General features: G+C 44.4%; 1 protein-coding gene across 2 annotated transcripts in view; it reads right to left on the bottom strand.

Annotated features, from left to right (window-relative positions):
• Window positions 1–13,818, bottom strand: part of INPPL1 (inositol polyphosphate phosphatase like 1) — an 818,513-nt gene that overhangs the window by 366,757 nt on the left and 437,938 nt on the right. For both annotated transcript variants that reach the window (XM_069203762.1, XM_069203763.1), the window contains exon 6: window positions 8,416–8,506. In XM_069203762.1, the coding sequence (XP_069059863.1) occupies window positions 8,416–8,506 (91 nt within the window). The remainder of the gene's footprint in view (window positions 1–8,415; window positions 8,507–13,818) is intronic.

Raw genomic sequence — 13,818 nt, 5'->3', positions numbered from 1 at the left:
GGCTATTAGGATCATCCAATCCTGGCTCTGTAAAGCTTGTTGATGACCATCGGAATTAGAGGAATGGGAGGAAATGCATACAGAAAACTTTCTGACCAGTTGACCAAAAGGGTATTGCCCTTTGTCCCTGGACGGTAAAACCTGGATGCGAAGCTTGAGCATTTTTTGATTGCTTCGTCCACAAATAGGTCTTTTTGCGGTTACTTAAAAATATTTTGAATGACGTCGTCGTTTAGAACCCATTTGTGATCTTCTGCATTTGTGCAGCTCGGAAAGTTTGCTTGGGTGTTCAAGGATCCTGGTAGGTGAACCCCAGATATCGTCAAGGTTCTGGCAAGTAGCCACTTCCAAATTGCTTGCGCTTCCAACAATAGGGTCCGAGAGCGGGTCCCTTCTTGCTTGTTCAAATAATACATTGTGGTGGTGTTGTTCATTTTAACAAGCAGAGAGTTCGTCTGAATGGAAGGATAGAGGGATTTCAGTGCTAGATGGACTGCTCTTAATTCCAACATGTTTATATGATAAAGTTTTCCTTGTCAGACCACAGGACCTGAACTTGTAAGGGAACCTTGTGAGCCCCCCAACCCTGAAAGGAAGCATCTGTGATCAAAGTGTGTGTTGGAAGTTCTTGGAGAAAAGGAACTCCTATCCGTGAATGCTGTTTCTGCTCCACCATCGGAGGGATTGTTTGACTTTCTTTCTGAGAAGTATCTTGTCGTCCCATTGGTCGGAATATTAAGACTACTGATCTTCCAGAACTTTCTGTAGAGGTCTCATGGGCAGCCTGGCATTGGGAACAATGAAGATGCAGGAGGCCATTGATCCCAGTAGCAATGCCACTTGTCTGGCTGATGGGCGAGGTGTGCAGAGGAGAATTTGACACTTCATTTCGGTTCAGTATGACCTTTCCTGGTGTGTGTATTGAAAAGAGACGATCCATTGAAGGAAGGATTTGATATTCTCTGCTGAGCTTCAGGTTTCATCCTGTGAGTCTTAGCCATGATAAACGTCTCGTAGTGATGCCATGAGAATACCCGGGAGCGGAGAGATAGGAGCCATCAGCCGCTGCGCTAATGATCTGGTTTGCCACTAGACCACACTCTTTCTAAGACTTCTTGAAAATCTTGTCCGTCCTCTTTAGGTAGTTTTTGTGAAAACGTAGAGAGGGAGTCCCACAAAGATCTGTTGTACCTGCCAAGCAACGCCGTTGCTCTTGATACCCCCATGTATGATGCTGAGGTATTACACATTTTCTTCCCCATCAAGTCAAATTGTTTAGGATCTTTATCCGGTGATGTCGTTGAGGATGAAGCAGTGGCATGGGTCTTTTTTGCAGCTGTCACAATAACCAAATCTGGGGGAGGATCTGATCGGAGGAACAAAGGTTCTTGATCAGGTGTCTTATATTTTTCTGGAGTCTTGATGATACAGCTCGAACAGATGCTGAAGAAAGAAAAGTCTGCATGGCAGGTTCAAGGAGGCCGGGTACTAAAGGAAGTAGTTGTCTGGAAGAAGACCTGTGATGAAGAATTTCAAAAATGATCAATGAATTAGACACAGGTGTTGCAATGTCAATGTTTAGCTTTGTCGCCCACCTGATAATGACATCATTGAATTGAAACCAGGTCGTCCACATGGGAAACTCTAGATGGAGGGGAGCCCGACAGCGGTGGTGGGTAGTACATTAAGGAGGAACAAGAAGTCGAAGACCAATTGGGTGATCTATGCCTTCTTCAAGACCTGTAACGGTAGTGGTGATGTGACCTGGACCGAGATCTGGTATGTGTAGATCTAGACCGAGATCTACAAGATCATGTTTTTTTTACTTGTTGTTTTCCCTCTGATTGGACTCCTAGACCTGCCTGGCATCCTTGATGGCGCGTGCGCAGGTGTGGGTGTTCTGGACAGGGAATAGGTTCTTGAATAATCCGAACCTGGAGTCTGATGTTTTAGAGGAAGACGCAGATTGTAGTGGGGACTTGCCTGCCTCTGGCGTTGTCTCTTCATGAACGGATCCGATCTCTGAAGAAAGACATCTGCTTCTCAACGTCGAGAATCTTGGTTGTGACGTCGAACTGGGCCTGTCTCGCTGTCGAATCTGACACGACACCAAGAGTACTTGACGTCGACCGTCTCCCATCTATATTGGATCCTCACAGCAGGTGGAGTCGACGTTGGGTGATGTGAGGTAGGCCTTGGTGTTGAATCTTGCCCTGTCGACACTTCTTGTGGCATCAAATTAGTTGACGGTGAGCCAGCCGTCGCCAATGTAGCCTGTCTCGATGTCAAATGATCCTGTTTCGAAGGAGACTTTTGCGAAGTTGGCCATGTCGACTGGATTGGAACTCTTGACGTCGATTGCTCATGCCTCGTCAATGACTTCTCCGACGCCGGTCTTGTTGACGATGATGGCTGTCGGACTGTTCCTCTTGACGTCGATCCCGACGCCAGCAGGGGACAGATAGGCACTTCTTTCCTCCTACCTGATGACTGAGGCGAAGAACGTCGTTTTTCTTTTGACCTTCCTCGATGTTCCAGGGAGGAGGGCTGTGTAAAGAAGGATTTTGACCAGCCCAAGGCCACTTGAAGGTCTCACTTTTTCTGCATGAAGTCTGCTCTTTTCTCTGTCCCTGAGAGTACTTCTTGACAGAGATTTACAATGATAACATGTCTCAAGATTATGAGTAGCTGGTAAACAAACAATGCAGACTGAATGAGGGTCTGAGATTGCCATCTGCCTCCCACAGAAAAGGCATTTGTTAAAATAAAATAAAAAAAGAGAAATGGTATTTTGACTGAAAAAAACTCGACTTTTTAGTCAGAAAATTGTTTAAAAGTACAAAATGTACTTAAAAATGTCCAGTGAAATCAAATTCGTTTGAATTTGTGTGAGAAAAATCACTTTTATTCACAAAAAAAACCTCAGGAGCAAGTGCTATGGGATCCTTTCTGAAGGAACTGGAAAAAAAGACTGATTTAACTGCCACCTAACTGTCAATTTTCTCTGATGCACGGTGGGATACTGGAGGTCTCTGAAGCCTTAAAGGCACAGTGGCATTTATTTGCTTTACTATGTTAATCTGAATGCAGTCTTTTGGCTAAAATGTCTGTGCTTTTCATAACAGTTTTCTCTTCAATAAAACATAGTACTGTAATCTATGTCTCCTTTCTTTCTGATTTTCAGAAATTCTGGAGTTTTTTCATATTTATTAAAGGAAAACTTATAAAAATTAGACGTTTTTACCTTTCTAAAATAAGCTGCATATATAAATATCTCCATATAAATAAATATATATATATATATATCTGTATGTATATGTGTTATGTGCTCCAGGGTCCCTGCACGTGTGAGGAAATAATTCAGTGCTCCTTACTATTGATGATTCTTACTATTGATGAGGATCCCATGGAAGAGAATCGAGCATTCCCAGAAGTTGACAAAGGTGCTGTAGAAGAATAACAACATTAAAAAAAACAGAGAGATGAATCAGTGTCTGTTAACTTGCACAATTTCTAACACCAAACAAACACATCGCATCACATCACCTCTTTCTGCATGTCACCCATCCCAAATTTGCAATGCAGTGGGCACCTTCTCTGACTGGGTTGAGTTTTCACTTACTGTTGCTAACCTTCAAGCAGGTTGCCAAAAAGTTAGAAACGTGCAGCCCATTCCACTGTCACATCTGAAATTCTGTAGCCACGCGTGACCCCCGAAATGGGGCAGCCAAATGAGTTTTCCCACAGACCTACAAATTACTTTAGTGAAGGTAAATGTTCAATGTTTAGTAAATGAATGAGAAACTGAAAAGGTGGCCTCAACGTTTTACTTTTTACTGTAACATTAACAAGAATCCTACGATTAATAGTGTTGCTCTGATGTCATTAGCAAACGTTACATTAAATTGACGTTTTAAATAGCACACTGTCCAGAGGTCATAACGTGCACTCTCAAATGGCTATGCCCAGGAACAATCAACTTGAAAAGACAGTGGATGATATGTTTATTTCAAAAAGGCCCACCCGGAAAAAAAAAAAAAAACAGAGTCCGATATTAGTTAAGGAAATGGCATAAAACAGGTTTGTTCTTCATAGGTCCACAAGGGCAGGATCCATGTTAAGTCCCCAAATAAAATTAATTTCGATACAATTATCTCGGTGGAACCGAGTGACAGTCAGTGGTAATAGTGAAAATCTGTAATGAATCTAAGATTCCTAGCATAAACCTCCAGTGCTGTACAACGATTTGTTTATGAACAATGTACAATAAACCTTTGAGCGTTACAACTGAAAAACTCTAAGTAGCTCAATGATTGGTGGCAAAGAAGAAATAAGGTGGTTATTGACCCTTAAAAGGTGTGTGTAGTGTGTATTCCCTCTCCATATTTAGTGAAGGTATGTGAATTTTGCACGAAGATTTCACAGAGATGGTGACGGCATTAGATTTACGAATTTAGAGGCAAGCTGGAAGGCCTAAGAGTGAAAGAGCACCAGAGGAATTAGACAAAAACCTGCAAAGCCCTCCAGCCATGTAGCCTCCACTAAGGAGGAGACATCACCTCAGAAAGACCTCCATAGCCGGAGATCTAGCGATAGAAGGTCTGGTAAAGACGCAAGCAGACACTGACATTACCATTCTCGCTTGACAGCGTCTTCTTCACTGTTGAAACACTTGATGTTGCCATGGCACTTCCCAGTGCTGGAGACAACACCCACTCGTCAAACACTTCTAAGACTAAACCTTCAATAGTTTCACAAGTGGATATTATCACAGTGTATTCACCGTGGATGCTTCGAAACTGGAGAGGCACTGCAAGCTTTCGTTTCCATCATTTGGAGATGCTACAGCCATGGCCTTCACCAAGACTTCTGCTTTTGAGGTTGCTTCTGACCACAGCCACAATAAAGTCAGCTGCATGTATTCTAAAAAAAATACAGGCCACCGCAGCAGGACCCAGATTTCTTGAGGTTTGATCTGAAGCAATATTTGGTCATAGTCATGTCAGTCAGACGACATGCCCTAGAAATGGATGGCCACCAGACAGTAAGTGCACAGACGACACAAACATCAAGATGTGCAGCACAACAGCTATCACACTGAAAGAAAACTAGCATGACAGTTCTCGTAGAACATACACTGTAGATATGTAAAGTGATGAAGTTCTTTATAGATGACTGTTTGAGCTATTCAATCAATCAAAAAGTGTTTGCAAAGCGTGACTAATCGCACTCTAGAGTATCCAGGCACTTGCAGGTCTCAACAGCTCATTCTAATGGCAAGATCTTGAAGTCTCTACAGAATTCCAGATGAGAGGTGATGTTCCAGGTTTTTTTCTACTATGTGGGAGAAGGCACGTCCTCCACTTCTGCTTCGGTGGATGCGTGGAGTATGGGCAAGCGACAGGGAGGAGGAGCGTAGTTTTCTTGACGGTTGATGGAAATTCAGGCAGTGGTTAAAGTAGGCTGGTCCTTCCTTGTGTAGAGCTTTGTGTGTGTGAGCCAGCAGCTTGAAGACGCACCTCTTCTGCATGAGGAGCCAGTGAAGTTGCCTGAAGTGTGGTGTGAATGTCTGGGAAGGTCGAGGATGAGACTGACCACGAGATTCTGTATGGTTTGAAGTCCCTGAAGGCATTGCAAGGCAATTCTTACATAGAGGATGCTGCCTAGTCTATTCGACTGGTGATGAGTGCCTGGGTCACAGTGCATATCATGTGCGGGGGTAGCCACTTCAAATTCTCATGTAGCATGTGCAGACGGAAGAAGCAGGCAGAGGAGGCTGTGTTAATCTGTGATTTCTTGGTGAGCCTGTTGGCAAAAAATAATTGCCATGGAGTTGCTCTTCTAACATTGCTATGACTTTGTCTAGCTATACTCAAGCTAGACACTCAGTTGAAAATCCTAAACAAACTATTGTCAAAAGCCTCCTCATTGGGTCAGCTCATAGAGGAGATGGTAAATACAATGAACGAGGTCAAAACCCTGAAGGAGGTAAGGCTCGAAAGAAAAAAAAAAGATTTTTTCAAGCCTCAGTAAAAGTTGCGAGAAGACCGCTGCTAACCACAGGGAGTTCAATTCCCCCTTGCTGGCTCTATCAGCACCAGCAGCAGGGCCAGAGGTATTGATACCAAAAGAAGCCTTCCAAGACAAAGTCAACACCCCTAGTACATCTGGAAGGTACTGCTCTGTCAAATGACAGACCATGTCAAATGACAGACAATGTCAAGCACGTCCCCCACTTGTCTGCTCGTCACTTCAATTGGGGAACCATATCTCATTATTTGCAAAAGTGGGCGAGAATAACAGTAGGGGCATGTGCTGAATATTGTGCAGTATTCGTCCAAGGATTGCCGAGGCTGAAATGCCCTCTAACATTTCCTGGTCCGTACATCACTTCTAAAATAAAACCTTACAGTATTGGAAGCACAGTCCTGATGTGAAGCTGTGTCTAGGTGTTAGAAGATATTGCCTGAACTGGCAACACAAACTAGCATATTATGTACAGTGTTCTTAGCCTTGGACAGAAACTAATGATTACATGTCGTGCAAATGCTAACTAAACAAGCAGCACGTACTCTGTATTCCAAGAATAGATGCAAGCTGATAAAATATATAGAAGGTCTTTGCTAAAAGCATCCTAACTAAAATATGAACTATAAAATGAAGTGAAATGAAACTAAAACAGGGGGAAACCAACACAAGTCCAAGAGGTCCTCACAACAGTGCCATGTCAGCAGGAAACACTGTCTCAGATGACTGTCAGATGCATCTCTTACAGGATGATAAAATCATGTCAAAGCAAGGTCATTGGTCAGATAAAGAGAGCTCTGATCCTATCAACCACCTGGAGCAAAGAGGAGTAATCTGGTCCTTAAATCTTTCCTTCAGTCTCTGAAAACGAATACCATTTTATTTGGTCAGGCAATAAGATGACCATGCACTAAATGAAAAAGCAGGGAAGCAAAGGTTTAAGATTACTGGGCGCTGTGGGCATGGGACTGTTCCTAAACTCAAGGCCATTCCCGCGACAGGTGCCCTTCATGGTTGAAGTTGTTGGGTATAGTCTAAGTCCAAGCGGAAACACAGAGGTCATGTAGGGCTTGTTCCTAACCAGACTGAAGTCGCAGGGGCTCTAGTCAGGTTAGCACTGAAAGATCATTCTTCTGCCCCATCTGTACCTCCCAAACCCATCGTGAGTTCAGTACTGGCTTTGGAGCAGACTTCCTCCTCGGTGCCAAAACCTACAGTAGTTTCTGACAACGCCAGTCTTTACACTGCCATAGCCGGAGGAGAACCCATTACCGATCTGAATGTCCAACTTCGAGACAAACTCATCTCGATCTCAACGAAAAAAACATCCTAATTTACACTGGTACCTATACCATCAGATTCAGACAAGATATTGCCTCTAACAGAGAGATGCCTTCAAGTTCTGATCCAAGCCACCAGACTTCGGTGATGACCATGTATATGTTGAGGATGATTTACCCCACATTATGATGGCAACAATCATATATATATATATATATATATTTACATGAGGCCAGTGGGTTGGATTCTTCCCCTAACACATTTAGTTTCTCCAATGATCACCTCCTCCCCCAACTCCTGCCCATTTAGGAAGCAGCTACTTTTGTAATTTGATCTGGCCTGGATACCACTAATTGTTTGTTTAGGTCAAGCAGTTGGTACAAGTGTGGTGCTTTGTTGCTCTGCGTGTATAAGAGCCACAATATTAACAGTATTAACAAGGTTTGGGGTTTTCAGCTTGCTATTCTTTTTCAACATTTATGGCTCTCAATGAACATCCACAATACAGAAGAAATTGATAGATACTTGTGATGACGGTTCTGCACTCAAGTAACGGATGACACCCCCCACCGCCCAGGCTTCAATCTTCTTTGGTATTTGTTACAACAATTGACTTAGTTACATCCCAACTCTGTTTCTCTTAAAAAATTAAATTGCCAGTACAAAGAGCAATAGGCAGTGGAAGCGCCTCACACGTCTTGAAGCAGAAGAACTCATTTTCTTAAGCCTTAATATACAAGTCTATTAAGCTGCGCTTTTCCCCCAGTGTTAGACAAATACACTTATTTTATCATGTAAATGCTGGAATGCAGCCTTGAGAGCGGGTTTTGGAGTTTCTAAAAAATGTTGATCTGATAAGCTTCTGAAAGTTGCTTCACATCATGGAAATTCGCAACCAGATAGTGAAAGTATGAAAAAAATATTGACATGAAGAATTCCAGAGTCAATGCACATGGTGGGGAATTATACTAACATGCATGGCTATAATGAAAATTCCTACAATGCAGCATGTAAAGTCGTAATGCAGACTGTAAAAGCACCAGCTCTACGTTAGGAAAATCCACCATCAACCGCTCAAAAATCCAGAGGTCTGCATATATATATTACCTGTTGAATGATTTTGGAGACAATGAGGGAACTCTGCTGATCAAAGACCTTGGATATGATCTCCAATCCGGATAACACCTTATCAACTTCACTGAAGCGGGGAGGAAAGTGAGAGGAAATGAGAAAATTAAATGTGGTAAGCTGTTTTTTTTTTAAGTCATAAACGTTAACATAACACCCGTAAAGAGGCAAGAGTCAATAAAATGCATAAAATAGATCAGATATAAATCACAATGCATTAAAGTGATTTACATGCAAAATCCATATGCAAAAATTTCAACATATCAAATGTGGCAACCCAGCTATTATTACCTCTTGATAACTATGCTGGACCTTAAACATCAGAATTCCTTGTACAACCCTGGCAAATACACATACTGACTTCAATAAAAAAGAATTGAATAGTTCAAATTGCCAAGCTCAGAGCAGAGATTTATGACCGTTCCACAGTCTTGTAGACTGGATTTGAGCATTAATGATTCCCGTCATTAGAAACAATTGCTGTACTCCTTTTACAATGTTGAGAACAACCTTAAGATCCCATTAACAGAGACATTAACATAAAGCTCTAAAAGAACGAGTTACTTACCTTCAGTAACGACTTTTCTGGTGGATACATTAGCTACCTGTGGATTCCTCACCTAATGAATACTCCCATGGCGCCAGCTTTCGACGGAAATCTTCTTCCTAGCTTCTGCACGTCGACGAGGACGTCACATTTGCCCACGCGATGCCGTCTGACGTCATACAGGCAATAAGAAGTCCTCGCCGACGTGCCGACGTCAGTACCAACATTTTTTACGTGCCTGAGAACAATAATCTAATGTGATGAAAGACAAAAGCAACATCTCATAACATTGTAAACCACACATCATTGCAAGAAGATGGCTATAAATTTAACATACATATATATATTTTTTTTAATAAATAAATATATACAAATATATATATATATATATACATATATACACACATATAAAAATATACATATGTCCATATATACATAATCTATTGCAGTCCTCAAGACCAAGAGGAGCACACTCAAGAATTACTTGGTGAGACCAAAAAGGCAACGGGGAGGCGGGTGGGACCGTGAGGAATCCACAGGTAGCTAATGTATCCACCAGAAAAGTCGTTACCGAAGGTAAGTAACTCGTTCTTCTGATGGATACAACTACCTGTGGATTCCTCACCTAATGAATAGAGTCCCAAAGCAGTACCGCGCCCGGTGGTGGGTGCCTGTATGGTCAAACCAAGAAATCCTGCAGCACTGACCGTGCAAAATGGCCGTCCCTTCTGACCTCAGAGTCCAAGCAGTAATGCTTGGCAAAAGTGTGAAGGGACGACCAAGTTGCGGCCTTGCAGATGTCGACCACAGGAACACCTCTAGCCAAGGCTGAAGTGGCCGACTTAGCCCTGGTGGAATGAGCTCTAATACCATCAGGAGGATCCTTCTTTGCTAAAGAGTAACATATTTTAATGCAAAGAACAACCCACCTGGAGAGTGTTCTCTTGTGGACTGCCTTTCCTCTCCTCTTGCCCACGTATCTGATGAAAAGCTGATCCTCCAGCCTGAAATCCTTCGTTCTGTCTATGTAAAAGCTTAATGCCCTCTTTGGGTCCAAGCGATGTAGTCTCTCTTCTTCCTTTGAAGGATGAGGCGGAGGATAGAACGTGGACAGAGTAATTGTCTGGGCCAAATGGAAGGGTGAAACAACCTTCGGAAGGAAAGCAGCCTTGGTCCTCAACACCACCTTATCCCCATAAAAAGTTGTATAAGGGGGTTTTACCGATAAAGCCTGCAATTCACTCACTCTCCTTGCAGATGTTATAGCCACCAGGAAGACTGTTTTAAGAACTAAGAACCTTAAGGGGTAAGAATGCATAGGCTCAAAAGGGGACCCCATAAGGAAAGACAGGACCAAAGACAAATCCCATTGAGGCATAACGAAAGGATTTGGAGGATATTTATTCATAAGGCCCTTCAAGAATCTAAGTACTATAGGAGATTTAAATAACGAAGGTTGGTCTGGAAGACAAATGAAGGCTGACAAGGCAGACAAGTAACCTTTAGTAGTAGCCACTGCACAACCCCTCTGTGCTAAAGACAAAGCAAAGGATAAAATATCTGACAAATTAGCACGTAAGGGATCAATCTGTCTCTCTCCACACCATACCACAAATTTAGACCACCTATTAGCGTAGATAGATTTAGTGGAGTGTCGCCTGGCCGCTAAGATAACATCCACTACATCAGGCGGGAGAGAGAAGGAACTCAGGTTGCCCCGTTCAATCTCCAGGCATGTAGGTGCAGACTCTGGAGGTTGGGGTGTAAAACCTGCCCCTGCGACTGCGAGAGAAGGTCTGCCCTGAGAGGGAGACGGAGCGGAGGGCTGTGAGAAAGTAGCCTCTTTCTAGCCTTGTTACCCCCACTTTTGGCCTGTTTGTGAGTGTATGTCAGGGTGTTTTCACTGTCTCACTGGGATCCTGCTTGCCAGGGCCCAGTGCTCATAGTGAAAACCCTATGTTTTCAGTATGTTTGTTATGTGTCACTGGGACCCTGCTAGTCAGGACCCCAGTGCTCATAAGGTTGTGGCCTATATGTATGTGTTCCCTGTGTGGTGCCTAACTGTCTCACTGAGGCTCTGCTAATCAGAACCTCAGTGGTTATGCTCTCTCATTTCTTTCAAATTGTCACTAACAGGCTAGTGACCAATTTTACCAATTTACATTGGCTTACTGGAACACCCTTATAATTCCCTAGTATATGGTACTGAGGTACCCAGGGTATTGGGGTTCCAGGAGATCCCTATGGGCTGCAGCATTTCTTTTGCCACCCATAGGGAGCTCTGACAATTCTTACACAGGCCTGCCACTGCAGCCTGAGTGAAATAACGTCCACGTTATTTCACAGCCATTTTACACTGCACTTAAGTAACTTATAAGTCACCTATATGTCTAACCTTTACCTGGTAAAGGTTAGGTGCAAAGTTACTTAGTGTGAGGGCACCCTGGCACTAGCCAAGGTGCCCCCACATTGTTCAGGGCCAATTCCCCGGACTTTGTGAGTGCGGGGACACCATTACACGCGTGCACTACATATAGGTCAGTACCTATATGTAGCTTCACAATGGTAACTCCGAATATGGCCATGTAACATGTCTATGATCATGGAATTGCCCCCTCTATACCATCCTGGCATAGTTGGCACAATCCCATGATCCCAGTGGTCTGTAGCACAGACCCTAGTACTGCCAAACTGCCCTTCCTGGGGTTTCACTGCAGCTGCTGCTGCTGCTGCTGCCAACCCCTCAGACAGGCATCTGCCCTCCTGGGGTCCAGCCAGGCCTGGCCTAGGATGGCAGAACAAAGGACTTCCTCTGAGAGAGGGTGTTACACCCTCTCCCTTTGGAAAATGGTGTGAAGGCAGGGGAGGAGTAGCCTCCCCCAGCCTCTGGAAATGCTTTCTTGGGCACAGATGTGCCCAATTCTGCATAAGCCAGTCTACACCGGTTCAGGGGACCCCTTAGCCCTGCTCTGGCGCGAAACTGGACAAAGGAAAGGGGAGTGACCACTCCTCTGACCTGCACCTCCCCTGGGAGGTGTCCAGAGCTCCTCCAGCGTGCTCCAGACCTCTGCCATCTTGGAAACAGAGGTGCTGCTGGCACACTGGACTGCTCTGAGTGGCCAGTGCCACCAGGTGACGTCAGAGACTCCTTCTGATAGGCTCCTTCAGGTGTTGCTAGCCTACCCTCTCTCCTAGGTAGCCAAACCCTCTTTTCTGGCTATTTAGGGTCTCTGTCTGTGGGGAAACTTTAGATAACGAGAGCAAGAGCTCATCCTCCTCTGCATCTCTCTCTTCACCTTCTGCCAAGGAATCGACTGCTGACCGCTCTGGAAACCTGCAAAACTGCAACATAGTAGCAAAGACGACTACTGCAACTCTGTAACGCTGATCCTGCCGCCTTCTCGACTGTTTTCCTGGTGGTGCATGCTGTGGGGGTAGTCTGCCTCCTCTCTGCACTAGAAGCTCCGAAGAAATCTCCCGTGGGTCGACGGAATCTTCCTCCTGCAACCGCAGGCACCAAAAAGCTGCATTACCGGTCCCTTGGGTCTCCTCTCAGCACGACGAGCGAGGTCCCTCGAATCCAGCAACTCTGTCCAAGTGACTCCCACAGTCCAGTGACTCTTCAGTCCAAGTTTGGTGGAGGTAAGTCCTTGCCTCACCTCGCTAGATTGCATTGCTGGGAACCGCGACTTTTGCAGCTACTCCGGCCCCTGTGCACTTCCGGCGGAAATCCTTTGTGCACAGCCAAGCCTGGGTCCACGGCACTCTAACCTGCATTGCACGACTTTCTAAGTTGGTCTCCGGCGACGTGGGACTCCTTTGTGTAACTTCAGGTGAGCACCGTTTCACGCATCCTCGTAGTGCCTGTTTCTGGCACTTCTCCGGATGCTACCTGCTGCTAAGAGGGCTCCTTATCTTGCTCGATGTCCCCTCTACCTCCTGTTCCAATTTGCGACCTCCTGGTCCCTCCTGGGCCACAGCAGGGTCCAAAAACGCTAACCGCACGATTTGCAGCTAGCAAGGCTTGTTGGCGTTCTTTCGGCGGGAAAACACTTCTGCACGACTTTCCACGGCGAGAGGGATCCGTCCACCAAAGGGGAAGTCTCTAGCCCTTTTCGTTCCTGCAGAAACCTCAGCTTCTTCTGTCCAGTAGAAGCTTCTTTGCATCCACAGCTGGCATTTCCTGGGCATCTGCCCATCTCTGACTTGCTTGTGACTTTTGGACTTGGTCCCCTTGTTCCACAGGTACCCAAGATTGGAAATCCATTGTTGTTGCATTGTTGGTTTGTGTCTTTCCTGCATTATTCCTCTAACACGACTTCTTTGTCCTTAGGGGAACTTTAGTGCACTTTGCACTCACTTTTAAGGGTCTTGGGGAGGGTTATTTTTCCAACTCTCACTATTTTCTAATAGTCCCAGCGACCCTCTACAAGGTCACATAGGTTTGGGGTCCATTCGTGGTTTGCATTCCACTTTTGGAGTATATGGTTTGTGTTGCCCCTACCCCTATGTTTCCCCATTGCATCCTATTGTAACTATACATTGTTTGCACTGTTTTCTAAGACTATACTGCATATTTTTGCTATTGTGTATATATATCTTGTGTATATTTCCTATCCTCTCACTGAGGGTACACTCTAAGATACTTTGGCATATTGTCATAAAAATAAAGTACCTTTATTTTTAGTATAACTGTGTATTGTGTTTTCTACAAGTGGTACTGTAGTAGCTTCACACGTCTCCTAGTTCAGCCTAAGCTGCTCTGCTAAGCTACCATTATCTATCAGCCTAAGCTGCTAGACACCCTATACACTAATAAGGGATAACTGGGCCTG

Source organism: Pleurodeles waltl, chromosome 8 (assembly GCF_031143425.1).
Source record: "Pleurodeles waltl isolate 20211129_DDA chromosome 8, aPleWal1.hap1.20221129, whole genome shotgun sequence".
Lineage (NCBI taxonomy): Eukaryota > Metazoa > Chordata > Amphibia > Caudata > Salamandridae > Pleurodeles > Pleurodeles waltl.
This window is presented reverse-complemented; position numbering and strand designations above follow the sequence as displayed.